The following is a 27,990-nucleotide window of genomic DNA, read 5'->3' on the forward strand; positions in this document are numbered from 1 at the left end:
AATCACCAATTAAATGTTAAAAATATTGATGGATTCGGGTAATCTAACCAAGATTGAGTTAAGAACACTTACCCTCAATACTTTTCCTTGAAGATATATCAAAAATCGCCTCTGCTCAAGCTTCAAGTTGTTAAAAATGGCGAATGGGACGAACCCCCCTGTGTTTTATAACTTACGGATCTGTTCAGGATGACTTCGATCATGGGGTCCGATCCTGGACCTCGATTATGGGAGTCCGATCATGGGGAGTCCGATCATGGGGAGTCCGATTAAGGGGAGTCCGATCATGGTCCTCGATCATGGACCTCGGTCATGGCCTTCGATCATGGCCCTCGGTCATGGGGCTCGATCACAGCCATCAATCATGGCTTTGATCTTATTGGCCTTCGATCAGTGGCCTTGGTCATAGCCCTCGATCCTGGGCCTTCGATCAGTGGCCTTCAATCATGGATCTCGAGACTGCCTTCGATGCTCAGCTCGATTTCTAGGCAGAAACACATTTCCAACAAAAGGAAATTGCAGCAGCTGTTCTAGTTCAATTCTTGATCCGTTAACCATCCGAAACTCACCAGAGGCCCTCGGGACCTTAACCAAATATACCAACAAGTCCTAAAACATCATACGAACTTAGTCGAATCCTTAAATCACCTCAAACAACGCTAAAACCATGAACTACACTCCATTTCAAGCCTAATGAACTTTGAATTTTCTAATTTCTACAAACAACACCAGAACCTATCAAATCAAGTCCGATTGATCTCAAATTTTGTACGCAAGTCATAAATGACATAACAGAGCTATAAAAATTTTCAGAATCGGATTTTGACCCCGATATCAGAAAGTCAACCCCTCGGTCAAACTTCCAAAAAATTCAACTTTCGGCATTTCAAGATTAATTCCACCACGGACTTCCAAATAAAATTTCGATCATGATCCTAAGTCCAAAATCACCATACGGAACTATTGGAATCATCAAAATTCTATTTCGGGGTCATTTGCACATAATTCGACATCCGGTCACTATTTGAACTTAAACTTTAAAATTTTCATCAAAATTCCATATCTCGAACTAGGGACCTCGGAAATTGATCTCGGGCATAAGCCCAAGTCCCAATTCACGATACGGACCTATCGAAACTGTCAAAATACTGATCCGAGTCCGTTTGCTCAAAATGTTGACCAAAGTCAACTCAGTTATGTTTTGAACATCTAATTCACATTTTAATCCATTTTCACCTGAAAACTTTCCGAAAAAATTTTACGGACTGAACACGCAAGTCGAGTAATGGTAAATGGTGCTTAGATCACATAATTAATCATTAAATTTAAAGATGATATTTTGGGTCATCACATTCTCCACCTCTAAAACAAACCTTCGTCCTCGAACGGAGTTAGAAAAAGTACCTGAGCTGGTGAATAAGTGTGGATAACAGCTACGTATATCATGCTCGACCTCCCAAGTCGCCTCCTCGACCGGATGACCCTCCACTGAACCTTCACAGAAGCAATGTTCTTTGACCTCAGCTTTCAAACCTGCCTATCTAAAATAGCCACTGGTTCCTCAACATAAGATAGATCCTTGTCCAACTGAACCGAACTGAAGTCTAACACATGAGACAGATCGCCGTGATATTTCTGAAGCATAGAAACATGGAATACCGGATGAACCGCAGAAAAACTAGGTGGTAGTGCAAGTCTGTAAGCCACCTCTCCAACTCTCTCAAGAATCTCAAAAGGCCCAATATACCTAGGGCTCAACTTGCCCTTCTTCCTGAACCTCATCAAACCTTTCATAGGCGAAACCCGGAGCAATACCCGCTCACCAACCATGAATGCAACATCACGAACTTTCCGATACGTATAACTCTTCTGTCTAGATTGGGCTGTACGAAGTTGATCCTGAATCAACTTAACTTTCTCCAGGGCATCCTGAACCAAGTATGTACCCAAAAGTCTAGCCTCACCTGGTTCGAACCAACCCACTGGAGACCGGCACCGCCTACCATACAAGGCCTCATACGGAGCCATCTGAATGCTTGACTGGTAACTGTTATTGTAAGCAAACTCCGCAAGTGGTAAGAACTGATCCCAAGCACCCCCAAAATCTATTACACACGCACGAAGCATATCCTCCAGTATCTGAATAGTGCGTTCGGACTGCCCGTCCGTCTGAGGGTGAAATGTTGTACTCAACTCTACCCGAGTACCCAACTCATGCTGTACTGCCCTCCAAAACCGTAAGGTAAACTGTGTACCCCGGTCAGAGATGATAGATACTGGTACACCGTGAAGTCTGACAATCTCGCGAATATATACTTGAGTCAGCTACTCTGAAGAGTAAGTAGTAATCACAAGAATGAAATGAGTTGATTTGGTCAGCCTATCCACAATCACCCAAACTGCATCACACTTCCGCTGAGTCCGTGGGAGCCTAACAACGAAATCCATAGTGATCCGCTCCCATTTCCATTCTAGAATCTCTAATTTCTGAAGTAATCCACCCGGTTGCTGATGCTCATATTTCACCTGTTGACAATTTAGACACCGAGATACATACCCCACTATGTCTTTCTTTATCCGCCTCCACCAATAGTGTTGTCTCAAGTCCTGATACATCTTTGCAGCACCCGGATGAATGGAGTACCGCGAACTGTGAGCCTCCTGGAGAATCAACTCACGCAAGCCATCCACATTAGGCACACATAGCCTGCCCTGCATACGTAATACATCGTCATCTCCAATAGTGACTTCCTTGGCATCACCGTACTGAACTGTATCCTTAAGGACAAGCAGATGGGGGTCATCATACTGGCGTTCCCTGATACGATCATAAATAGAAGATTGCGAAACCATGCAAGCTAAAACTCGACTCGGCTCGGAAACATCCAATCTAACAAACTGGTTGGCCAAGGCCTGAACATCCAAGGCCAAAGATCTCTCTGCTACCGGTAAATATACTAAGCTGCCCAAACTCTCCGCCTTACGACTCAAGGCATCGACCACCACATTGGCCTTCCTAGGATGATAGAGAATAGTGATATCATAATCCTTAATCAACTCCAACCACCTTCGTTGCCGCAAGTTAAGATCCTTCTATTTAAAAAGATGTTGTAGACTCCGGTGATCGGTGTAGATATCACAATGGACACCATATAAATAATGCCGCCAAAATTTTAAGGCATGAACAATAGCTGCTAACTCCAGGTCATGTACAAGATAATTCTTCTCATGTACTTTTAACTGTCTGGACGCATAGGCAATCACCCTACCGTCTTGCATCAACACTGCGCCGAGATCAATACACGACGTGTCACAATACACAGTATAAGATCCTGTACCTGTAGGTAATACCAATACTGGGGCTGTAGTCAAAGCTGTCTTGAGCTTTTGGAAGCTCTCCTCACATTCCTCGGTCCACCTGAACGGAACACCCTTCTGGGTCAATTTGGTCATAGATGCAACAATAGATGAGAAACTACTTAAAATCGGCGATAATACCCATCCAAACCAAGGAAACTCCGGATTTTCGTAACTGAGGACGGTCTGGACCAACTCTGCACTGCTTCAATCTTCTTTGGATCTACCTTGAGTCCCTCACACGAAACTATATGACCCAAAAATCCCACTAAATCAAGCCAGAATTCACACTTTGAAAATTTTGCATATAATTTCCTTTCTCTCAAAATCTGAAGCACAGTCCTCAGGTGTTGTTCATGATCTTCCCGACTCCGGGAATACACCAGAATGTTGTCAATAAACACAATGACGAAGGAATCAAGATAGGGTTGAAATACACTATTTATTAAGTGCATAAATACTACTGGGGCATTGGTCAGCCAAAAAGACATCACAAGGAACTCGTAATGACCGTACCGAGTCCTGAAAGCCGTCTTCGGAATATCTGGCTCCCGAATCTTCAACTGATGATAGCATGAACGCAAGTCAATTTTAGAGAATACCCTGGCACCCTGAAGTTGATCAAATAAGTCATCAATACCTGGCAATGGATACCTGTTCTTCACTGTAACCTTGTTCAACTTGCACATCCGCATAGAACCATCCTTCTTCTTTACAAATAAAACAAGAGCACCCCACGGCGATACACTAGGCCGAATGAAACCCTTATCAAGCAATTCCTGTAACTGTTCTTTTAATTCTTTCAACTCTGCCGGGGCCATACGGTATGGTGGAATAGAAATGGGCTGAGTACCCGGTAATAAATCAATACCAAAATCAATATTCCTGTCAGGTGGCATACCTCGAAGATCTGCTGGAAATACATCAAGAAAATCCCTGACTATAGGAACTGACTCTACAGTAGGAGTATCAATACTAACATCTCTCACATAGGCCAGATATGTATCACATCCCTTCTCAACCATTCGTTGAGCTTTAAGAAATGAAACAACCTTTCTAGGAATATGATCCGAGGTACCTCTCCACTCTAGCTGCGGTAGACCCAGCATAGCTAATGTCACCGTCTTGGCGTAACAATCAAGAATATCATGATAGGGCGACAACCAGTCCATGCCCAAAATAATATCGAAATCCACCATACTGAGCAATAATAAATCAGCTCTGGTCTCAAAACCACTGATAACAATTAAACACGACCGATACACACGGTCCACAATAATGAATTCACCCACGGGTGTAGATACATAAATAGAAGAACTCAAGTAATCACGTGATACGCCCAAATACGGGGCAAAATAAGATGACACATAAGAATAAGTGGAGCCTGGATCAAATAAAACTGATGCATCTCTATGACATACCGGAATAATACCTTTGATAACAGAATCGGATGCAACGACATCTGTCCTAGCAGGAAGGGCATAATATCTGGCCTGACCTCCTCCTCTAGGGCGACCTCTACCTGCTCGACCTCCACCTCTAGCTGGCTGTGCAGGTGGAGTGGCAACTAGTGCAGTAATCATGGCTTGAGAAGCCTGAGGACCCTGTGGAATAGGTGGGGCTTGAGAAATTTGTGGGGGTGCACCCCTCCTAAATCTGGGGCAATCTCTCATAATATGACAAGTGTCACCACACTCAAAATAAGCCCTCGGAGGATGTGGCTGTTGGGACTGGCTCGGGCCTGATCGACTAGACTGTCCGCTGAAAGCACCCCGTACAGGAGGTACAGAAGACACTGGTGGTGCATAATATGGAACATGAACTCTAGGAGTGGTCGGAATACCACTGGAAGCTGGAAGTGCTGAATGAATAGGATGACTCACATAACCTCTACCATGACGGGCTGCAGCTGGGGCACGAGAATTATTATATGTTCCAGAATCTCGGGGTCTCTTAGCTTCCCTTTCTTCCCTCTCCCGAGTCTGCATACCTTCCAATCTTCTAGCAATTGACACCACCTGTTGGTATGTGATGTCCATCTCTAGCTCTCGGGCCATACTGTATCTGATACTAGGATGAAGACCCTAAATAAATCTGTGAACCCGCTCTCGAACAGTAGCAACTAAGGCTGGTGCATGCCTAGCCAAATCACTGAATCGGACCGCATACTCTGACATAGTCATAGAGCCCTGGCGCAACTGCTCAAACTCTGCACGCCATGCATCCCTAAGACTCTGAGGAACATACTCCCTTAAGAACATATCCGAAAATTGAGTCTAAGTGAGTGAAGATGCCTCAGCGGGACTATCCAACTCATATGCCCGCCACCACTGGTAGGCTGCTCCTCTAAACTGGAATGCAGTGAAAGAAACCCCACTGGAATCCACAATACCCATAGTACGAAGGATACGGTGACATTCCTCCAGGAAAACTTAAGCATCCTCTGAAGCTAAGCCGCCGAAAGTGGGAGGGTGGTACTTCTTATACCTCTCGAGCCTGAGCTGCTCCCCCTCTGAAACTGCTGTTCTAATATCAGGTCGAACTGGGACAACTGGTTGCACCGGTATAACCTCTGGGGCATGGTCAACTTGGGCACGTGGCTCTAGAGTATGGGCGGCGAGAATCTGCGCTCCTCCCCCAGCCTGAGATGTGGCAGGAGCAAGTGGAATTAATCATGCTTGAGCTAAAGTGCCAAACATGCTCAAAAACTGGGCAAGAGTCTCCTGAAGTGCAGGAGTAGTAACAGACGTCTCAGGTGCCTGCTCTCCAACTGGAGCTACTGGTGGCTCTGGTGCAGCAGTTCGTGCAGGTGCTCTGGCTGTACCACGTGGTCTTCCTCGGCCTCTGTCTCGGCCTCTGCCTCGACCCCGGCCTCTTGCGGCTCCAACAGGGGGCGCGGGTGTCTGATCATCAGATCCAGTTGTGCGTGTCCTCATCATCTGCGGTAGAATAGAAAGACAATTGTTTAGAACTTTGAAATCAACAAAGGCGCACGATAAGGAATCAAAGAAGTGAATATTTCTTAACAGTTCCATAGCCTCTCAAAGATAAGTATAGACGTCTCCGTACCGATCCGCAAGACTCTACTAAAGTTGTTTGTGACTCATAACACCTGTGAACCTAGTGCTCTGATACCAACTTGTCACGACCCCAAATTTTCCTCCGTAGGGGTGTCGTGATGACACCTAGTCTCTAAGACTAGGTAAGCCTATCAATGCGGAATAATCATAAATATCTGAAAATAAATAATCTACAATTCAAATGATTACAACTTCCAAAACCAGGTAGAAATAAGTCACAAGCATCTAAGAATTCATTCTCAATGTCTCTATAAGTCAAGGTCTAAATAAAATATAAGGAAGCAACATAAAATGATAGAAGGGGACTCCGGAGTCTGCGGACGCTGGCAGATATACCTCGAAGTCTCCGTACGCAGGTAACTCAGTGACGTCTAGGCTGGTAAAATGTACCTGGATCTGCACAAAAAGATGTGCAGAAGCGTAGTATGAGTACACCACAGCGGTACCCAATAAGTGCCAAGCCTAACCTCGGTAGAGTAGTGACGAGGTCAGGTGAGGCCCTACTGGAATATAATAATGGCATGGTAAAATATTTATCAATATAGTAAAATAAAATGGCATTGGAAGTGAATCAAATAGTATGTCACGTTTAATGACACCAAATAATTGCAAATAATATCTCGTGGAATCAAAACAGAATTTTCTTCAACTTTATGAAAATCACAACAATTAATCGAAAGCAACTATGGCCATAAATCAATATCAACAAGGGTAATACCGAGGTACCGCCTCGTAGTCCCAAATTATAAATAAATTCACAATATCTCATTTTCTTATATCACCGCGGGAGCCTTCACAATTTATTTAAAGAAAATATTTTTCTCGAAATAGCATCCCGCGTTTTAGCCACCCTTATCACACCGCATGACTTCTAGTAGTTACCCCTACTAGCCACGCGTATCAAGCCACATTTATCTCACCGCATGCATTTTAACACCCAGACCTTATACCACCGCATGCGTATCAATATCTCAATATATCACAATTTGTACCTCAAGTGCCCAAATAATTTAACTTGCCAAAATAATTCAACAATAATATTTTTCCACAATAAAGAGCTCACTGCTCCATCACAATCAGTACGGAGATCTTACAAAAATATTCAGGAGTAAATAATTCAGGAAAATAATATTTCAAAATCTTTAATACGTTGCTTCAATATCAAGTTTAAAAATGCCGAATACTTCAAATTAATAATGTTTAATTTAAAGAAAATCAACCTTCAAATAATGCACAGAATAAAAAAAACCAAGTTCCAACTAAACAGATAAAACAATTAGCAGGAGAAGATCAAACAAATTTAAAATATAAATATTTAATCAACGATGAAGAATATAACAAGATAGAATATTTTAATAAATGCACCACAATGATCTACACAATTTAAAAATATAATTCTTCACATTTAGCCCGTGTACACACTCGTCACCTCGTGTACATGACTTTCAACATATTTCAATAATCACATTAATATCAATTATAGGGAAATTTTCCCCCACATAAGGTTAGACAAGTCACTTACCTCGACTTGCTCCAATTTAATCAAGTATTATGATTTATCCTCAATTTTCCGATTCCGATCGACTCGTATCTAGTCATAATCAATTCGATACAGTCAACAAAAATTATAGCAATCAATTTCACAAGAAAATATTATATTTTTCAATAAAATTCGAAATTAGCTCAAAATTTTTCCATATGGCCCACATCACAGAATTCGGCGAAAGTTACGAAATATGAACGCACATTCAACCACGAGTCTAACCATACCAAAATGACTAAATTCCAATAACGATTCAACCCTCAAATCCACAAATCTATCCAAGAGGGTTTTTCAAATTTTTCCAACTTAAATCACCAATTAAATATTAAAAACAGTGATAGATTCGGGTAATCTAACCAAGATTGAGTTAAGAACACTTACTCCAATATTTTTCCTTGAAGATATATCAAAAATCGCCCCTGCTCAAGCTCCAAGTTGTTAAAAATGGCGAATGGGACGAAACCCCCCTGTTTTTATAACTTACGGATATGTTCAGGGTGACCTCGATCATGGGGTCCGATCCTGGACCTCGATCATGGGAGTCCGATCACGGGGAGTCTGATTAAGGGGAGTCCGATCATGGTCCTCGATCATGGACCTTGGTCATGGCCTTCGATCATAGCCCTCAACCTTGGGGCTCGATCACAGCCATCAATCCTGGCTATCGATCATGGCTTTGATCTTTATGACCTTCGATCACTGGCCTTGGTCATAGCCCTCGATCCTGGGCCTTCGATCAGTGGCCTTCAATCATGGATCTCGAGACTGCCTTCGATTCTCAGCTCGATTTCTGGGCAGAAACACATTTCCAAGAGAAGGAAATTGCAGCAGCTGTTCTAGTTCAATTCTTGATCCGTTAACCATTCGAAACTCACCCGAGGCCCTCGGGACCTCAACCAAATATACCAATAAGTACTAAAACATCATACAAACTTAGTCGAATCCTTAAATCACCTCAAACAATGCTAAAACCATGAATTACACCCCAATTCAAGCCTAATGAACTTTGAAATTTTTAATTTCTACAAACAACACGAGAACCTATCAAATCAAGTCCAATTGACCTCAAATTTTGCACGCAAGTCATAAATGACATAACTGATCTATGAAAATTTTCAGAATTGGATTTCGACCCCGATATCAAAAAGTCGACCCCTCGGTCAAACTTTCAAAAAATTCAACTTTCAGCATTTCAAGTCTAATTCCACCACAGACTTCCAAATAAAATTTCGATCACGCTTCTAAGTCCAAAATCATCATACGGAGCTGTTGGAATCATCAAAATTCTATTCCGGGGTCATTTGCACATAATTCGATATCTGGTCACTATTTGAACTTAAACTTTAAATTTTTCATCAAAATTCCATATCTAGGGTTAGGGATCTCGGAATTTGATTTCGGGCATACGCCCAAGTTTCAATTCACGATACGGACCTATCGGAACTGTCAAAACACTAATCCGAGTCTGTTTGCTCAAAATATTGACCAAAGTCAACTCAGTTATGTTTTAAACATCTAATTCATATTTTAATCTATTTTTCACCTGAAAACTTTTCGGAAATTTTTTACGGACTGCACACTCAAGTCGAAAAATGGTAAATAGTGCTTAGATCACATAATTAATCATTAAATTTAAAGATGACATTTTGGGTTATCACATAACCGCAGGAAATATCATGTTTTAACTTTCATATTCTGGCACACAAGTGCCTTAACTGTAAAACCTATAATATAAGGCAAATAAGAGTTGGTCCCAGTTCATGCTCATCTAGAATATAAGAGATGTCCTGATGAGAATCTTATTTGAGACATAGACGTGGAGTATCTTATTTTTTGTTTATCCCAAATGTTTATCGTCGGGGAAGCGGCAAAGTACCTCCTCGTTGTAATTTGCAACAAGGAAAAACACGCCAACATAAGAATTGAAAGAGACTTGGATAGCCATACCATTTGATTATGTTTTGTGGAGCTTACAGAAGAGGAGAGAGGTCATCAAATGTCCTAAGCCATAATTGATGTCACTAAATTAGACTATTCTATTTTAGTAAATCTTTCAAACCTTATACATTATTTATGAATAATTTGTATATTTTTATTTTGCAATGTTGTTTATATCTCATTTTATTATTTGCAATGTTGTTTATATCTCATTTGATACTAACCTGATAAAAAATAATTAGTTTTAAGTTTCACACTATTGGGCCCGTGCTGGTGCGGGCCATCTTCGCCTAGTTTAGAATAAAGTATTGGACCATTATCAACACCTGATGGCCTGGTCCAGTATAACCCCGATAAGCCCAACATAAAGTTTTGGTAGGGCCCAATTGAAGACACAACATGGGCCCCATTCAAGCCATGACAGGTGCTGACTCATCAGTTTCAGTCTTCAGTCTTCTACCAATAATAATGAATACGTCACGTGACCCAACTGAGCCAAGTAGGTCCCATCCCTTTACACTTTTTCCCGCCAACTGTTACCTTACAAGGGTTCAGTCACTTGACTCCTCGTGCACTTTTTTTTCCCAACAGCTGGAAATCCAATCAACGGTTCAGGGCCCACTAAAACCTCTATCCAACGGCCCATATCCGTCCAATCAATTTCCCAATCGCATTATTATCAGTGCTTAATGTTATTGTCGCTACCCCTCTCTTGAAATTCCCCCATCATTAGTGCCCTTTCTTTATACACAGATAATACTACTATTTCTGCGTTGTGAATTTTTAATATTTTCTACACATTTACTGGGTTGAATTTGATTTTTTTAAATTCCTGAGAAGTGTGGTTTTTTGTTTGGATTTGGTTTTGATTAGAACATGGGTTTAATTTGTTGAACTATTTTTTTTTTTTATGAGAAGTTTTTGATGGAGAAAGGATAGGGTTTTAAAAGGTTAAAGAGATGGATAATTGTTGGCAGAGGAAATGTGGGTCAATGTGGCAGTCAACGTCTCCACCACTTGTTTCTTCATCACTCCCGGATTCCCATTCTCAGGTTTTTCTTTTTTCTTTTTTATTTTTTGGTTGATAATTATAATTTCTTTGCGTTTTTCTTGCTTGCATGTTAATTTTAGCTTATTCTGTGAAATGCATGTACTTTTGGAGGAAAATGTGGTGAACATGATGGGTAAGCGCACACATTATTTTTCATAAGCGGTGTCACAATTTGAAGAAATGAACAAATAAATAACTTATTGTAGTTGTAAGCGGTGTCATTTTCTATATTTATCCCTAATATTTTTATTTTTCTTATACATAATTAGTAAAAAAATTCGGGTAAGCTGTGTCTCGTTGCACCGCATAAGACAAGGTGTATACGCCCCTGGTTAATTAGCTTTTTGTAATTTGTATTTATTGTTTATGAATCTTACCATTTCATGTAGAATGCATGTAACTAGACGAGTAGAGTACATAGGGGGTGTAGTCCAGATTGAGCAAATTAGATTTCATTTTATGGTGCAAATCTTTGGAAGATATGAAGAAAGCCTCCTTTAATTACCAAAAGTAAAAAAGCCCTCGTTTTTACTCCTTGAATTACATGACGAGTTTAGAAAAAAGACCTTGTAACAAATCTAGCTTTTTTGTCTAGAGTTGACATGAGCATTGAGAGATATCTACATCTTTTAGAGTTAATAGGAAACAAGTGTGTGCCACATATTACGTTTTCATTTTATTGAAATAGAAAATGGAAAGAATTGTATTGCTATTGCATCAAAGGAAGAGTGTCTTTGGATGAGTTAAAGCAGACTGGAGGTTGTAAATTGTATTTCGTTTAGTATCTTCATGTTTATGATTAGGCACTAGGTTTGTAGTTTGGGTCACCGATTCTTACATAGTTAAATAGCTGGCACCTCTTTTGCATCATAATGAAGTGGCTTTTCTAAGTGGAGAAACTAGACTGAGAAAAGTTTTCTATGGAAAATGAATGTTCCGAAAACTCCAGAAAGCATTGGGAATGTATTTGTGTAATGTAGATTAATTAGATGAAATTCTTCAGAGGCTTATTTTGGTTTTTTGATCAATGAAAGCAAACTATGCTATGAATGATGCTCAGATAGTCAATGTCACTAAAGAGTTTCTTTCTGGGTGCTGTAATTAGATGTCGTGTGAGCCACTGTTTTGTAGCAAAAAGTTTCCATCAGCTGTAGGTGCACAAAATATACATGCCTATCAAACATTGTTTTTCCTTGTTGCTTGAGGCTTTCCCTTTCCAAGTAACTTCTATCTTTGTTATACTGGACAATTATTACCATAATCTTTTTTGTTAGACTGGGTCTTGTAGATTCTTCTCATTTTTCTTTATTTAATTTGTCCTTCTCACTGCCTACCCCCTACTGTAGTTTCCTAATGCAGGTCAAAATTTTTACTCGAGCATTCCTCAAGATTCAGTGTCACTGGGAAATGGAATAGTACAGCAGTCTACTCTTCCACGGACTTCAAATTCAATTGCGGATAACTCTAGTCCCGCTGAGTTCAGTGGTTCATTCATATCTTTTCTTTCTGGTCCACTGCCCTCTTTACAAGGGAAGTTTCAGCAATCATCAAATTTAAAATCAGTCTTCACGCTGAATGAAAAGCCAATATATCGTAACAATGCCAATGGATCTGCTTCTACGAATGGACCAGTGCTTGTTCCTGCTGTTGAATTGTCACAATATTTTAGCAGCCACAAGTTAAAAGCTGGAGATACTCTTAAATCAACTGCTGTAATAAACCATCCAAGACATGAAATGGCTAAGCCAACTGCTCCATCCCATTATGTTGGCAATGAGAAACTAAAGCATTTTTCTTTTCCTAGAGGGGCTTCCGATGCAGAATCAATCCCAAATAGTGCCATGAAGTTTAATGACATACCTGATATTCTGACATCTAGAAAGGTTTTTCTGGAAACAGGATCTTCTGGGCAGTTGTCTCCAGCTCTGAGCAGCTATCCCCGTGTGTTCTGTTTGGGCTTAAGTGAGTAACCCACTAGTTAGTTTGACTTTTCATCAATACTATGTTTATATGTTCTAATTAGTATTTTGGTCGTTGAATGTAGGTGGATATCTGGTTCTCAGGAATACTGGTCTTCTTGGAGTTATTTGCTTGTGCCATGGTTCACATATGTCTGTTTCTAGGTTCTGTGAGGTACTAGTTATTTCTGAAATCTCCTTTTTTTTTTTGCAGTCTTTGGAAGGAAAGGCACTTCTGTTGGAGTACTTGATATTTCCATATCTTTCTTTTGTTTATTACTTAAGTTAAAGACTTTTTTTGATAACTGTTTGAAGTTTTATCTTTTGTGCAGCATTCTGGTTTATCTGATGTTAATCCTGGGAATGCTGTTTGTATGGACAGTGGTGTAACCATAGCTCATTGGCGGAAGGTCTTCTTCCAAGAACTAGGGGTAAGGAATATGTGAGGTATCTAACATCTATTTCTTCTATGCCTCAAAATCCGTGCTATTATTTATTTTTTGGTAGCTACATTCTTTGAAATGTTTTTGTATTTGTGTAATCAATTTAGGTTATGTTCATGATATAACTGTGGGAGGGGGTCCATTTCAATGTTACCTGGTATGTAGATCAATTTTGTGGTTCATGGAATGGTCAGGATTTTGCGTTCGCTATTTAATAGGAAACATAGTCTGCTCAGGTTGTCATCTTTTGATCAGATCTTCAATTGCTTTAGGAACCTTGATAGAAACTTTTCTAAGGAGATCTAGGAGCTAATTGGCATTGAGGCATAATTGATTGATTGATTGAAGGAGAATTTGGAAACAGAAAGTTGCTGCAAAGTTGTGAAGGAGAAGGATAATAATTTGGATCACTAAATTTAGCGTTCCAAATTTCTTTCTTATCATCTCTGGGAAGGTAGAAGGGCAATTTGCAATTCATTAGCATCACTCTATGTGGTGACCTTGGTACAGTCAACTTAGAAAACCTTCCACTTATTTCTTTGCTTGATTATATGCTGTCCACTTAAATTATATGTTAGTAGCTATCTATATATTTTGATGAAAAAAGCTACAAGAATATCTTTTTATGAACTACTGGATTTCAGATCCTGATAAAATGTGCTCTGCCTGCTATGATGGTCTGACTATGGTGCACCTACTTTTGAAAGCTTATATAGCATTATAGCATACATACGCGGTACAGATGCAAGCTAGACCACTATGTCTAGGGTTGCATGCACTAAATTGTTTGACTTTGTTCTGTTTAGTTTATTTACAGCAGACTTTAAGAACCTAGTTTTTCTATTTTATTATGTCTATTGATAAAGTACTTGTTAATGGCATCCATTGGAAGCACAAGAGCCATGAATGGTGATCTTTCTATCGTAATTTAGATTAGGGCTCCTGACGATCATGGTGGATGGGACTGGCCTGAAGTATTTCCAGTGAGTACTGGTTTGAGAGAGTTTTATCCATCCCTTCCCAATTTATCTCCAAATGCTGAGCAGTCTCGTGCATTTGGAGCTTCAAGTGGAGCTGGACAGTCATCGAACAATATGTTTATTTCAAAGGACCCTCAGCGTCCGACATTGTCAAACTTAGATGGGATACGAGACCCACAGAATGGTTCTTCATTCATTTCAGCTTATATTGGTTCAAACTCTAAGGACACAAATACCTTCAACTCTCTTCCAGATCTCAAATTTTCAAAATCTCTTGGTATCAACAGTTCACTAATGCAAATGGATGGGAGTAGTATCTCCTCAAGTATTGAGTTGAGACTTGGGCATCCATCCCAGCAAAGCAAAAAGTTTGGAACTTCAGCTCAACAATCTTTTGAGTATCATCCCACTGTCAAACCAATGGAGTATCAACAATCATTGTTTCCAGAGACCCTTATGCATAAAGGTCTGTTTTTATTTGTGAATTTATTCCTCTAGTTCTTGATATCCCTTTAAGTTTATACCTGTCAGTGTCATGCAGCAGTTGAATCACGTCCAGTGGAAGAAAGCAGGTCAAATTTTCATATGTTGAATTTGAGTCCAAGAAGTGGAAAGGGCCAGCTGGACCTTGTCAACTCTGCCTATGGACTCCACAATGCAACAGGTGAATCCAGAACAAGAGATTCGGTATTTCCTATGCTTCAAGCACGCTTCAAGGGTACAGAAGGAATACTGTACTCTGAAGCTGCCAAAAATATGGTTAATATAAGTCATATTCCACCTGGAGAACCTCAGTGTAAATCCCTTAATCTAAAGTGCGACCAAACTGATTTTCATTGTGCTAGAGGTAATATGACTAATAAGGAATTTAAAGTTGACACTTCATGTGCTCTTGGACATGGGAACAGTGATAAAGGTGTGGCCAACAATATTGCTAATTTCCATGGTGCCACTGAATTAAACTTTGGACTCTACTCCAAGTATTATGAAAATAAAACGACTGTTAAGAGAGTTGTAGAAGGGATTGGTCATAGCAATTGCTTGGCCTTACATGAGAAGAACCTTTACTCGTGCAAGCCCTATGGTATGATGATGGATATTCCTGGTGCTCAGAACACCCTTAATTTGTATGGAAAGACATCCTTAATTTCCCATAATGGAACCTTTGATAATGGTAGTATCAGATCTGTCTGTAAATCAATGGACTCTAGAGCAGCTCCACCATCTCAGGCAGTCACGTTGGGGTTTCCATTATCAAGTTCAACATTAATTGGAAATCGAACTCTACAATCATCTAGCAAAGAGAGCTTGAATGGAAGGCCGATTGAACACACTGAGAATCCAAGAATGCAAACCTTGCATCAGGGGTTGGAATTTCCTACTCCGGTGCTTGTCAGTTCCTCTACCACAGCCACCAAAGAGCATGTGCTATGCAGGAATCCCTTTGGCAAAGCGCCAACATCCATAAACCAGTTATATGAACCCTATGTCGCAAATACGCCACTTGCGTCTAAGACTGCAGCAGTATCTGCCTTCCCTGGGGTTAGTGATTACATGGGAAAACATAGTCAACTTTTAGCTCCTAATACTGGTAAAGCACTGCTGTTTCTGTTTCAGTTATTCTCTGTATCTTGTTTGATTTATTATTGTAATGAAGAGGAAGTTTATGTCTATACAGATCTGCTTGAAGGTTGCAATTTTTCAGCTCTCTCACATGGAGGATCTCTGCATGCTCAAGACAAAGAATTGCACTGTCAGCTTTCCACTGCTTATACTGCAGTTCACTGGCCTTACCTTAGGTAACTCTCTTGAAACGTTTTCTGTAACCTTGCTTTTCCATGGTTTGTAATCAATTCTCTCCGTTAGTGTTGATGTTAGGTTATAACTTTGCTCTTGGCCTGAGTCACCCTGGAAGATATTTAATTTGTTGTATACAGAGATTCAGTATGTACTACTCCCTCTCTCCCAAATAACTTCCTTTTCCTTTTGGGTTGTCCCCAGATTATAACTTAAGTAAATATGAAAGTGTTTCAATACTTCTTCCAATAATATTGAACAGAAAAAATACTATGGGACCACTTGGATTTTAGGAAAGTTTCTAACTTTTCATAAATAACATTGTCTCCAGTATCCACTTCTCTCTTTACTGCAATACTCTGATGTCATCTTAATAAGCATGTTTAAACCAATAAGGTCACCTAAGTTGGGTAGAGGTAGTATAGAGTATTTTCTGAAGTAGTTCCAGATATACTAATTTGTCTTAATGCAGTATCAGGTTATTTCCTTTTAAAAGATGACGAAGATAAGATGCAAAAAGCATCCAAGGGTTTGGTCTAGTGGTCAATGAAGTGGGGTGCAAACCTTGGAGACTAGGGTTCAAATTCCAACAAAGACAAAAAACGCTAGGTGATTTCTTCCCATCCGCCTAAGCCTTAGTTGACAAAGTCACCTAGTACCTGTGTTGGTGGGAGGTGCACTCAAGCTGGCTGGGATGCCACTGTTTAAAAAAAATGCAAAGTGTTGTTTTCCCAAATAGTTTGTTGGTAATGTATCTTTAAAATTGTACGGAACAAGGGTAATTGACTAGTGTTTATGACTTTAACTTTGGAAAGCACACGTTAAAAGAATCTTGAAGTTAATGAAGTTTGAGGACTACAAGTAATAAATATGGATCTTCCTTTCTCTATCTCGAGAGGTCATGATATTCCAATTGGAAATCTTTGTTGAGAACCAGCAAGCAAAATGCTATCAGGTGGCACCAAATTCATTTATGTCAAAAAAATAAAAAAAGAATTGATATGGGCCTTCTGGGAGCACATTAGTTACATTCTCCAAAATGAAATCTAAAAGAATATGATTATCTAACCAAAAATCATAAAGCGATGATATTGCTTGTCCAAAAAAAATAATCATTAAGCACTGGGATCTTATGTGAACTTTATATAAATCAACAACCAGCACGTGTAATCCAACTCTGGAGTTTACATGTAAACTTTAATGTGGACATATGAATGTGATAATAAGCTTGCTAAAATTTAGCTCCGATACCCTGTTGAATTATGTAAACCAACTCATCTTAAAAATCGAAATGTCGAAGAGGAGACTTTGATTAATCTTATTAGGTCTGTAGCATGCCCTCCTCCGCTTATGTGTGACCCTGACCTTTTTCTTCTCGCTCCAAGCACATGGAAATACTCTTGTTGATGCACTACAGTGAGACTTGAACTGTAGAACTCTATCAGTTCTTAAATCATATGAAAGAACTTGAGCACATCCAATCCAAAACCTTAAGGTAGTGGTTGGAGTGATGCAAATTATTTATGAACCCGTTGTCTATTGGAAATATTTCTACTTTTACTTCAAAGTAGAAAGGAGGATCCTTGAATGACGCAATCTAGTTTTATGGAAGGAAGGGAATGCCAGATGCTTCGAAGGGAAGATTGATAGCATACAAGAGCTTAAATACAAATGTGTATGGCTTTTGGCTTTTTGGTGTAATCTACAGGATGTAAAGGATGTTGATGATAGCATGATAGATTTCATTGAATCTTTACAAGGATCCTACCCCAGGGTAGGGGTAAGGTCTGCGTACACACTACCCTCCCCAGACCCCACTTGTGGGATTATACTGGGTTGTTGTTTACAAGGATAGGACTTCACAGTATGAATCATTCTTTTTGGTTTTGTACAGAGGGGTTTCTGATATTTGTACTGTGTTAGCACCATCTTGGTGCCAAGCTGTTCCTCTTTTTAATATATAACTTACCTTTTCAAAAAAATGATGCAATCTAGAGAGAGGCCCATATAATATATCCTTCAATTTATTTGAGAACCATATACAAGGGAAAGCTTTATCGGAAACAAATTCTCTATCTCTATGAGGTAGGGGTAAGGTTTGCGTACACACTACCCTCCCCAGACCCTATTTATGGGATCAAACTGGGTTTGTTGTTGTTGTTGTATACAAGGGAAAGCTTATTGGTAAAGACCCTCCATTTTTAACCATAAAGTTGGGTTTTGAGTCACTTAGGGAACAGAATGGGAAAGGACTACTGTTGGATTCCTAGGTAGGGGGGTTCGGGAAATTGAGTTTATTGTATCAAATAAAAGTTATTTGAGAACTATAACTGTAACAATGAGAATCAGTATCTGTTCGTTCAATGCTCATGTCTGTTTTCATGCATTTGAGTTGATCTTATTCTTATCTTCATCCTTCAAGTTTTCGTGCTGATTGATTTCTTGATTTTACACGAGCTTAGACATGGAGATTCTGAAAGCAATAATACTCCATCAGTTGAGCAAGCAAAATGCTTTCAGGTGGTACCAAATTCGTTTATGTCTTACTGCTGTAGCTGTGCTGTTCAGCCAGACACTTCCCTTGAAAAACATCAATTCATTGGTGAACCTCCGCATACTACTCGGATAGAACAGAGAGGAATTTCTGGCTGCATTAAGAAGAATTTATTTGCTTGTAAGTTGAATGACAGTCAGAAGTTTCCCTTGGAGAATGTGGCCTCTTTGGAACAAAATAGTAATTTAATGGGGCATAAGATAAACAAAATGGAGTGTCACTCTTCTCAATGGAGAGATGTTCCCAAAAAGGTGACAGGAGCAGCTAGTCTGACATGTAAGGAACAGACAACAAGTTTCCTGAACGTGAATGAAAAAATGAGGGGACAAAGTGCAGATGCTGGTGGAAAAATACCCAATTGTGATTTAGCTGTTCAAAATGTTGAATGTCTAAAGGAGCCAGAAATGTCCAATGTTTCATCTGGAGGATCTACGCCTGTTGTTACTGAGGTATCTGCTATGATTCATGACAAATATTTCTCTACTGCTGATGGTCAAAATACTGTGGCAAGTAATGCTGTGGTAGATGAAGGATCAGGAATCGACAGATGCTGGTCATCTAATGATGTGCAGTGCAGTGAACAAAGTGCAGAGTTCTTCGGTGTTGCTTGCGAATTCAATCCCATAGATGCAGGGCCATCCAAAAGGTTTGCTGATAATTCTTCTCGTAGTCTGATTGACGAACTTAGACTAAGAGATTCCTTAAGATTGAACAAAATGCAGAACCATTCTAGTTTCAGCATTCAGGAAAAGAGCCGTAGTATTCAGAAAGTGGCTGATATATCCAATAAAGTGATTAGAAAAAGAACCAAGTGGAGAAAGTTGGATACAACATTTCCTGCCGTCTACTCTGCTTGTGGCTATCCAGAGGGCACTTGTGGTGCTGGGCTACAATGTCATTCGTGCAAGTATAAAAAAAGTGCCCCCCCATCTGATGATGGCAGTGCAGAAGAATGTGCATATTCCATAGAACCAAGTTTCAGAGAGAGGAGGTTCAGAATGCGTTCATTGAATACTCTTTCTTGCAATAGCAAAGTTAAATGCCATGAAGCAAAAACTATTGGTACTCAGTCAGATCTTTTGAAGGTTGGCGATGATGATACCTTTGTAACTTGTGAATTACCAAGAAGAAAGAGGCCGAAGTTGGATATTGCAACACCTGTTAGGCAGATAGACGAGGAAGTTAATCTAGGTGATGAAGCAGTAGCTAAGTGCAGTTTGGTAGATACCTCTATGTCTTCTGAGATGCATGAGAAGGTTTCTAGAAGGGAAGTAAGACCTATAGTGTGTGGGAAATATGGTGTAATTTCTAACGGGAATCCATCAAAACCAGTTAAATTTGTTTCTCTGAGAGAAATTTGTGATTCATTGGCTAAGTGTAGCTTCTCTGGAAACTACACTGCGAAAGTGACTTCTGTAAAATTCAGGAAGGCAAGTGCAAAAGGAAAACATCAATGCATGAACAAATCTTGGAATCTCAAGAAAGTTGGGAGCTGCAATGCTCATCGTGTTGTAACTGCCAAAAAATCTAAAAGTCATCTCTTGACATCTAGTGAATTGGATCATTGCCATGGAGGTGAACTAGGGGCTGGCTTATTCTACTCTCTAGAGAAGAGAAGGTATGATTGCCTTGTAAATACTGGTAATATTGCAGATGATTCTCTGCCAACTCAACAGAAGCCAAAGTCCAAGGAGATTCACAAACGAGGCCTTTATGAGTCGAAACTTGAAGGTATGATTTTCAGAACCAGGTTAAATGCTCAAGGGACATATATCTAACAAAAATCTGGTTGGTACTGTAGGCATTCATCCGGGAGAAGGAGGTTCTACTTGTGCTCGAACTGAGGTTTGTTGTTTCTTAATAATAGTTTAGATGTACTGAACTCCTGAATTAAAGATTTTCTAAGACTTGTTCTACATTCAGGGATACAAGGGTCGCAAAAAGGAAGGAGTGCGGTATAATTTTCCTCATTATTCTGAGTCTGGTGGTGGATGCCTCGTTGCCCAGGAGCAGCTAAATGCCTGGATTCACATAACTGGACAAAAGCGATCTAGAAAAGAGGTTTCAAGGCTTCCACCTAAAGATGCTGAATATGATTATCGGGTATGTCTGAGTAACAGTTGGTTGCTTGACAAGGCACATTGTGCTGAATCGTTAAACCCTATAGTGGTCCAACTGACAAGTCAAGCGTGTAGCTTTTAAGTTCTTGTGCGCTTTGAATTCAGTTACTGATGTTCTTACTTTTTTGTTACACTTTATGTTTCCAGAAGGAATATGCTAGCTATAAATACTCCAAAGGGTGGAAGAGTTTGGTTGTATACAAATCTGGCATTCACGCGCTTGGTCTTTACACATCTAGGTTTATTTCACAAGGCGAAATGGTCTCATCTGCGTCTACACTCTTCCTCTGAATTTATATGTTTCTCATCAGCAAATTAACTTTCTTTTTTTTCCCCCTCTAGGTTGTTGAATATGTGGGTGAGATAGTGGGGCTCCGTGTGGCTGACAAAAGAGAAGTAGATTACCTGTCAGGAAAGAAACTGCAGTATAAGAGTGCTTGTTATTTCTTTAGGATTGATCAAGAGCATATAGTCGATGCAACCCAAAAGGGAGGTATTGCTCGATTCGTGAACCATTCATGCATGGTAAGTGTCTTCTACAACAATGTTGTCCTGTTGCTCTCCTGTCCAATTGTGTTACAGTGCCAACTCTTTCGCAAACCAATTTTGATTATTATTTCGTCTCTGCTTTAATACTTCTCATGTAATTTATGCTTTATTTCAAGAGAAAGAAATAAAAGATTGATGTCAGTTTATCGTTCCACGATGGACTGAGCTTTCCTTCTTTTCCCAATTTCTTTTACCAGCCAAACTGCGTTGCCAGAATCATTTCTGTGAGGAATGAGAAGAAGGTAGACACATCTCATTTTACTTTTTTTTCACTTATATTTTGTTACATTGCATAGTTATGCTTCCCACTTTTCAATTTAAACATATAATTAGTATGTTGGTAACTAAAACTAAAATTTAAAATACTAAACCTTGATCAATATGCAGGTAGTATTTTTTGCTGAGAGAGACATCTATCCTGGAGAAGAGATTACATATGATTACAATTTTAACCATGAAGATGAAGGCAAGAAAATCCCCTGCTACTGTAATTCGAAGAATTGCCGGCAGTACTTAAACTGACAGCTTGATACGTGTTCGAATATGTAATTTCGGAACCAATTGAAGTAAGTGGACGTAATTCCTTGGCCTCTGCAGTAATACTAATAATATCCTCGTGAAAGGCCAGCACCAATGTCCTCGCGAATATCATATCTTGTAAATTTGTATGTAAATATATATACTTCATTCTTGCGTTAACATCTCGATCTGCAGTTTCTCACCCCGTCTTTTGGTTTCTTGTGATTTAAGTTATAGCACTAAACAAGTCCTACTTGCAACACTGCTCGGTAATATAAATCTTCACTGAACATATGTATGAGTTCATCTCCAGTAAATATAATACAAAATAGAAATAAAATTACATCAGGAATTGAGCTTACAAATGCAATGTTTACTGCCTAATAATGAAGGCACATATCAAACGACCAACCAGATTAGACAAAATCAGGTGATCAATCAATGCTGTAAGTTGGATAAGACAAGTCTTATTTAACTGACCATTTTCACTGCCCGGCAAATTCTGGCAAAGTTTGTTTTGGACTAACAGGGAAGCTCCACCTAAGTGAGTTTTGCAAGGAATGTTGATATATATTGATGGTCAGCAAAAAGACAGTTTAAATTTGATGAGGTCTGACTTGAATAGAACATAATGAATGCAGAGGAATCGTATAGCTCACTTCAACTAATTGTATTTTGCAGTGCAGTAAATTGATAATAACAAGGAAAACCTTTTAAGTTATCCAGATTGTTGCTCTACGCGTAAGATCCTGTTTAGACTGAAAGTAACAAATAACAGCAAACTTTAAGATATCCCATCATTGTCATTAGGTTACTAGTTTATTTAGCAATGAGAAGAGCTGCAACTAGTAAACTCAAGAACTACATACATTGTTTCTACATAGCAAACTACTGCATATGGATCAGATTTGCAACTATACACTGTGGTACGTAAACCTACTGGATAGAGAGAGTTGGAACTGCAGCCATAATAGAAGAAGTTTCGGATACTCTGACAACAGTGATAGGGGATATGCAATTTACCACCAGAAGTGAGGAAATAAAATTTTCTTGTATGCTATAGAAAGTACAAATTACGAACTCATCATACATCTTGCGTGTGTGAAACAGCTTCAATCACAATACCATTCTAAGAACCCCAATTTGGAATGTTAGCGGTGGCTTCATTCACCATTTTTACCAGGGTAACCTGACAAAAACCAAATACATAATTAGTTGAAATAGGATGAAAGATCCAACGTGATTTTCATTCATTAACCACTGGCACTTCATGCAAGATATCATCCATGCAACATCAAAATAGATCTCTCAACACTCAACAGATATGCATACTAGAAATTAGGTTAGCAATTAAATGCATATTGTAAGGCACCATTATGGAAAAGAGAAAAGAATACGTCATCAAATGCTCATTCATAGATCAAAAGAAAAATTATAAGGGACATTGTGTGTGTGTGGTGGGGGATATGCCAGAGGAGGCAGCTGCTCCTACTCACCTTTCAGCCAATATGGCAATACCCCCTCCTCCCTCCCCATCATCTTTAAAATTAAGAAATGAAACCAAAGCTTTAGTAGGTTATCTTTTGAGGGACTATGTTCATTGATAATTTCTTTTGAAGCTTTAAAACCTTTTGCGAATATCTCATCAGAGTTAAGAATTTGGTAATATGCATGTGTTACTTGTAAAAATTTGTACTTCTTCCCTTCAACTATTATTTATCCAAAGTAAATCATCCATACAGCAAAAGGTTAGCAATGCTAGTGCTAAGAGCAGCAGAGAAAGTTCGCAATAACATACAACTTCTTATTTTAATTATTAGATCTATAATTTTGGTAAAACAAAATCCTAGAACCATTCCTGTTATGGGGATTACAAAGACAGATAACCATACCACACTCTCTGGGACACCAGGTGGAGGCAGAGAAAGGTTCCTTGGAGGCCACTTATTATCATATGATCTTTTGTCGAATCTCCACTCTCCAATTTTTCCATAGGTCATCTTTCCCTGAAAAGCATGTTGTTCCCATCATTAAGTTTATCACAACTTGGCATATTCATAGTCAAAAGGAAGTGGTAGCTACCTTCATATCGTAATCACATCCATATGTGTAATGAATTATGTATGCCTTGCCAATTTCCGTATCCCAAGGAGGCTGGAATAATTAAACAACATATGAAGGATTAGGTTTCAGGTTATGTTCATAAGGAAGATATATTGCAATGAATTTTCAACTCACAACCAAAATCACTACAAGCTCGTGATGCTGCTACGAGCACCGACAAAAGGAGGAGAAAGGAATGATATCAGGTCTATGTGGGATAAATCTTATTGCAACAGCAGATGCACATGTGGAACAGAAGAAGGAATTAGAAAGTAAAGGAGAGCTGCGCTACTTGAATAGGCTCAAAGCAGTGAAATTTTTTAAAGATAGTAGGAAAATTGGGAGGAGGAAAAGGCAAAAGCACCAGGAAATTGTTACTCCGCACAAGATTTACAGCATCTTTCAAATTACAACTCTTTGTCCCTTTATACACATTTCAGACGTGGAATCAAATTATACAGACAATAAGAGTTTTCCAGTTTTCCCGTTAAGAAACAAATAAAAATGGTTAAGCCCGGATCTGTAAAAGGTATAGTGTTTTACCAACCTTTATAATTATGCATATAATATGTCACTCTATTTTTAAAGGGAGATAAAGCATCACAAGGGAGAGATTCTAACACCCACAACAGCATAAAAATGCAAACATCAAATCTTTGCTTTCGCTGTATATTCTTTTGAGTAAACTAATGGTTTATTCTAGACCGGGATGCTTTGATAGACTTTTCTCAGATCGCATTGGCCTATCTTTATATCCAAAAAAATTGGGTGCTATAAGCAAGCCCTTAACACATGATATACAAAGAAAAATCTTAGGCAGGCACCCCAAATAACATGGAACTGGTGTATACTGATCAATGAAGCCAGAGCCCATTCAGTTGATTTTTCATTAGCAAGTATCCCACACACCACATGATCAGAATAATTAGTGTGGGTATTGAGCATTTCTAACACAAGAAGTTCCCTCATTGAAACATTTTTTTTTCAAATGGGCAACAACAAATCTTCTTTATCTCTGCTTTGCCTTGGAAAGAAAGAAGGAACAAGTAAAATATCAACCTTTCAAATAAATAGGAAAGCAAATGATCATACCTGAATCATGAATTCCTTGTGCAATATGTTACCAACATTATGCAAAGCAGACGAAACTGCATAGGCATACCTGCATATGGATTTTTCAGTAACTAGGGCATTTGTGTTGTATTGATAAAACATAACAGTAATTAGAGGCGGGCTGGTTACATTTCAAGCACCCAACCAAATGCTTTGTCTGCTTCAGGATCCTTTTTCATCGCCAGAGAAACATTCATCCATGTCGGAGCTATCTTCTTCAAAGCTTCCTATTATCATCCCGTGGAAAAAGGAAAAAAGGAAATTCCCGTTTAGAAAATCAAAACCGAGAACTAATTACTATAACTTATATAAACAATCTAGTACCTTCCCAACAATGACAGGGGAATTTCCAATGGGATCAATGTCAGTTATAGGTCCCCGTTCTTCAGGGTAGAACTTTCTCAGTACAGACTCATACTTTTTGGGTTCTATATAAAAGAAAGGGAACGCCGCTCCAAGGCCATCCATAGATAGGTTGGGAATGGGCTTGACGATAACATGATCTGGTTCCGCCATCAATATGTAGCTGCACAAAAGAGTTACTTTTGAGTAAATACTCCAAGGAACTAACAAGAAACTTGCGCTGTTTTGAGTTAATTTTTATGAGTGTGTTCCCGTACTCTTCTTCAATTTGTGCTTGTTGAAGCCACTGAACAAAAGCCCATGGCCTATTGAGGACAATATAACCCTGAAATTGACAAACGAGATGAGAAGTGAGATATCACTTACCAGTTTGTTCAAAGGAAGAATCATCCAGAAAAGAAATAAGAAGATAAAACATAACAGTCTCTCACGTAACATGAGAAAAGTGAAGGAGAGACTGGAAAAAGCATCATTGCAACCACTCGTGTATGTCCTCAATTCAAAAAGTTCTTTACTGCAGTAGTGTGAGAAATGATTCATAAGATGTTTATACCTGAGGTTTAACCTTTAATTTTTATGCATTCATTGGTCTCAATTCTATGCATTTGCAGCAAGAACAGTATTTAACGATGAAGTTGCTATTTTCAAAGCTTTTTATTTTCCGTTTCTTCTGTTGCGCACTGATTCTTCTTCTTCTTCTTCTTCTTCTTCTTCTTCTTCTTCTACAATATGTTACCATTCACCATAAAAAGCAAGGACAACCATACATCTATTGCATTGTTAACATTCTCCTTTTTACATGTAAAACCTAAGCCAACCTCTCAGGAGTGCTCTTACCATCGCAGTAACCTCACTTGTCTCACTCAAACTGAAACACTCTCTTCATTAGTCTTAACATGAATAGACTATAACATCTTTTTGTATTTCAGAACTCACTATCCAAATCCATGTTACATAGAGAGCATAGCCAAATTTTCATACCCATCCTAATAGAGCTTTCCAATTCTCAATCCATGCTTAAAAAATTAAAAGAAAAATAAGGGTGATCAAAAGAAGCGAAATCTTGGTAACCACATCCAATTTAACTGGCGAAGCTGCAGTCCAAGTTCAACATACTTTGAACATAATTAAGTAACCAAGTGTGTCATCTCTGTCAACTTAAGCTTTTAGACGAGGCAGTTCACCCTATTCAACATGATATGACAAGAAGTGGAGTTCAAATTTCATTGTCACCCTTCAGTAAAATTATTCCACTTACTTGGCCTCTTGAAAATAATAAGGTAGTACATGAAGGGTGTGCTGAAAACGTAATTAAGTAAACAAAAGAGTGCCTTCTCTAATACTCCCTCCGTCCCAAATTAACAGGCACTTTAGCTAAAAAAGATTTGTCCCAAAATAATTGTCACTTTAGGAATTTAAGACTAAATATGTTAATTGTTTTCAATTATACCCTTAATAATAAAGAAGTAGTAGTTATTTTTAATACTGCTCAATTCTCAAAAAGCATTTGAAAAGAGTAACTTAGTAAACTATACCTTGTATTTTTACTGTTTTCTTAATAGGTGTGAAAAGAGCTAAAGCGACAATTACGATGAGGGAGTAGTAGCTTAACTTTCAAAGATGAGGTGGATCACACAATTCAATAAAAGCAACCAAATTCCAATAAATGCACCAAAAAATTCAATGTCAAATTTGGAAGAAAAAGAGAAACTAAAATATTACCCATTACTAAGCAATTAAAAAAAATTCCAAATAAATAAATACCTGATCCATTCCAGAGGGAAGTGGCTGAGCAACAAAAGTAGGGATCTCATCCATAAACCTATCTGGTTTACCATTATGCAAGATCCTTGTAAACCCACCCATCTCTGAATTTTCCTCATCCTTAAACTTCTTGAACCAGTAATACATAATCCTACACTGCCACGTGTTATATACTGAATCAGAAGATGTTACAGCTGTGTGAAACAACCTCTTCTTGCTCTTTGATTTGTCCAATGGCATCTGTATAATTGGGTCTTGACTAAAAATCCCACCTTTCCTAAAATTATTTGAAGGGCCTGGGAATTCTTGTTTGAAAGAAGCATTAGCTGAGATGAGGATATTGTATGTGATCAATGCTGCTGAAAGTGTAATCACCACTGTGAAGAACAATTTCCCCCAACCCATCTTCTTGTTTTTTTTTTTAGAAACTTCGCTGTAGCAAGTGTAACTGCCACTTTTACATGATATATATATATATATATATATATATGATATATATAATATATATATAAGTGTAATATTTATATATAGGAAAATTGGGAGGTGGTAGCAAAGTGGCAAGAACTTCCCACAAAAAAGTCTTGGATTTGGAATCTGTTTGCTGTTTGTCAGCTGGTGGCGAGTTGGTGTGAGAGGGGAGTGGTTAGAGAAAATGGTTGACTTGACTATTCCTAATTGTGATTTAATGAAAGTATTAATTACAGTTGTTATAGTCTACTCTAAATGCAAGTGAAAGTTGAGTTAGGGGTTAATGTGGG

The 27,990-nt window shown here is 38.9% G+C and overlaps 2 protein-coding genes across 4 annotated transcripts; one reads left to right on the top strand and one right to left on the bottom strand.

Annotated features, from left to right (window-relative positions):
* The first annotated feature begins 10,620 nt into the window (after positions 1-10,620).
* Positions 10,621-22,091, top strand: LOC107812426 (uncharacterized). Of its 3 annotated transcripts, none has more exons than XM_075246960.1 (14): positions 10,621-10,970; positions 12,316-12,931; positions 13,014-13,102; positions 13,260-13,358; positions 14,303-14,816; positions 14,892-15,941; positions 16,029-16,149; positions 18,610-20,432; positions 20,503-20,546; positions 20,625-20,804; positions 20,969-21,082; positions 21,164-21,346; positions 21,568-21,612; positions 21,758-22,091. In XM_075246960.1, exons 1-14 carry the CDS (start codon positions 10,878-10,880, stop codon positions 21,890-21,892), a joined length of 5,106 nt encoding a protein of 1,701 aa, XP_075103061.1. In that variant the 5' UTR covers positions 10,621-10,877; the 3' UTR covers positions 21,893-22,091. The 3 variants fall into 3 exon arrangements, with proteins under 3 accessions (XP_075103061.1, XP_075103062.1, XP_016493009.2); XM_075246961.1 differs by having other exon boundaries at positions 10,622-10,970; positions 14,895-15,941; XM_016637523.2 differs by lacking the exon at positions 21,568-21,612 and having other exon boundaries at positions 10,622-10,970.
* A 581-nt stretch (positions 22,092-22,672) lies between these two features.
* On the bottom strand, positions 22,673-27,888 carry LOC107812428 (hydroxyproline O-arabinosyltransferase 1-like). Its single transcript, XM_016637526.2, has 8 exons — positions 27,233-27,888; positions 25,726-25,793; positions 25,430-25,631; positions 25,235-25,332; positions 25,085-25,154; positions 23,972-24,043; positions 23,782-23,895; positions 22,673-23,078 (listed from the first exon to the last, which is right to left on the bottom strand). Exons 1-8 carry the CDS (start codon positions 27,635-27,637, stop codon positions 23,019-23,021), a joined length of 1,089 nt encoding a protein of 362 aa, XP_016493012.1. The 5' UTR covers positions 27,638-27,888; the 3' UTR covers positions 22,673-23,018.
* Between the last annotated feature and the right edge of the window lie 102 nt (positions 27,889-27,990).

Source organism: Nicotiana tabacum, chromosome 23 (assembly GCF_000715075.1).
Source record: "Nicotiana tabacum cultivar K326 chromosome 23, ASM71507v2, whole genome shotgun sequence".
NCBI classification, from domain to species: domain Eukaryota; kingdom Viridiplantae; phylum Streptophyta; class Magnoliopsida; order Solanales; family Solanaceae; genus Nicotiana; species Nicotiana tabacum.

Bases quoted from the DNA above. Each gene is read 5' to 3' on its own strand.
- LOC107812426 (XM_075246960.1), top strand. From the start codon at position 10,878: ATGGATAATTGTTGGCAGAGGAAATGTGGGTCAATGTGGCAGTCAACG. The intron at 13,103-13,259 runs GTACTAGTTATT...TCTTTTGTGCAG, and splicing joins CTGTTTCTAGGTTCTGTGAG to CATTCTGGTTTATCTGATGT. The intron at 14,817-14,891 runs GTCTGTTTTTAT...AGTGTCATGCAG, and splicing joins AGAGACCCTTATGCATAAAG to CAGTTGAATCACGTCCAGTG.
- LOC107812428 (XM_016637526.2), bottom strand. From the start codon at position 27,637: ATGGGTTGGGGGAAATTGTTCTTCACAGTGGTGATTACACTTTCAGCA. The intron at 25,794-27,232 runs GTATTTATTTAT...TGTCAATTTCAG, and splicing joins TTCCCTCTGGAATGGATCAG to GGTTATATTGTCCTCAATAG. The intron at 25,632-25,725 runs GTACGGGAACAC...TCTTTTGTGCAG, and splicing joins CAAGCACAAATTGAAGAAGA to CTACATATTGATGGCGGAAC.